General features: G+C 41.5%; 1 protein-coding gene across 7 annotated transcripts in view; it reads left to right on the forward strand.

Moving 5' to 3' along the window:
- Positions 1-1,259, forward strand: part of pdlim5a (PDZ and LIM domain 5a) — a 65,844-nt gene that overhangs the window by 6,673 nt on the left and 57,912 nt on the right. For all 7 annotated transcript variants that reach the window (XM_005916209.3, XM_005916208.2, XM_005916210.2 and 4 more), the window contains exon 2: positions 141-363. In XM_005916209.3, the coding sequence (XP_005916271.1) occupies positions 265-363 (99 nt within the window). In that variant the 5' untranslated portion in view covers positions 141-264. The remainder of the gene's footprint in view (positions 1-140; positions 364-1,259) is intronic.

The following is a 1,259-nucleotide window of genomic DNA, read 5'->3' on the forward strand; positions in this document are numbered from 1 at the left end:
TATCTATCTATCTATCTATCTATCTATCTATCTATCTATCTATCTATCTATCTATCTATCTATCTATCTATCTATCTATCTATCATTGCTGCACAATAACAAATCTTTTTGCTTGTCTTTCATGTCTTGTCTTTTCCTAGATCTTGGATCAAAATCTTACCCCTCATCAAAAGCTAGTGATATTTTTATTGTCACTTGATCTGCATAATATATTCCGGCCATCAGCATCACTTGTGAGCCAGATCAACACTGAACAAGGAAACCATGACCAGCAACTACAATGTCACTCTCATAGGTCCTGCCCCCTGGGGCTTCAGGCTGCAGGGAGGAAAAGACTTCAACATGCCCCTCACCATCTCGAGGGTAAGATTAAAGTGCCCATACACACATGCATACACTTAAATGTGGATAACCAGCATTGTCTTCAGGGTGATAAAACAGCATATATTTATTTTGTGACAACACAACCATATACAGTCATTCTTCTCAGAACCCTTGTGCTATTTGTACTATCAACATGTCTTTACTACCTTTCTTCATTTCTGTACCCCTCTTGACTGAACCCCTCAGCCACACCCAAGACAGCTCAGCTAAATCATATGCCATCTGTCATGTATCGACCACACATGAAACCTTTTCTCGCTTTCTTTACATTCCACTTCACTTTGAGTGTCTGTATTGAAATTGCAGCAATCAAAGTTCTGGCACACAAGTCTTGGCATCAATCCCTCTGCGTGAACAAGTAACTTGATGGTCCCTTGGTTTCCCTGCCTTTCAGTGTCTACTCGTAATATTACCTCTTATTGCCCCCCTCCCGTCTCTTCTGTTCATTCACACATCAGCGTTACCGCATGGTCACATCCACATATTCACAGAGTATGCTTTGCTCATTACTGTAACTGGATTGTGATCTTAAAAGATGCAAATCCTTCCTAATGTTGTTCAAGCTTCTGTTCTGCTCTGCTGCACTGTGCAGTGCCCTCAAACACACACATGTAATGCATTTACGCACACAAAAGTCACACAAAAGTCACCAAAACTGGCACGGTACAGACTTATAGCAACATGAGCCTGATGATGAATGGCTTACTAGGTTCTGTGCCAATCCCCTTTGGGGCCATTCTGGGTTGCCATGTTTGTGTTATTACTTTGGATGTGATACTTTTCCCACTAACTGAAGCCATGTGAATTTTTTAACCACGGGTTTGTGTGTGTATGTGTGTGTGTGTGTGTGTGTGTGTGTGTGTGTGTGTGTGTGT

The sequence above is a fragment of the Haplochromis burtoni genome, unplaced genomic scaffold (genome assembly GCF_018398535.1).
Source record: "Haplochromis burtoni strain Fernald_Lab_line unplaced genomic scaffold, NCSU_Asbu1 Contig_18, whole genome shotgun sequence".
Classification (NCBI taxonomy): Eukaryota; Metazoa; Chordata; class Actinopteri; order Cichliformes; family Cichlidae; genus Haplochromis; species Haplochromis burtoni.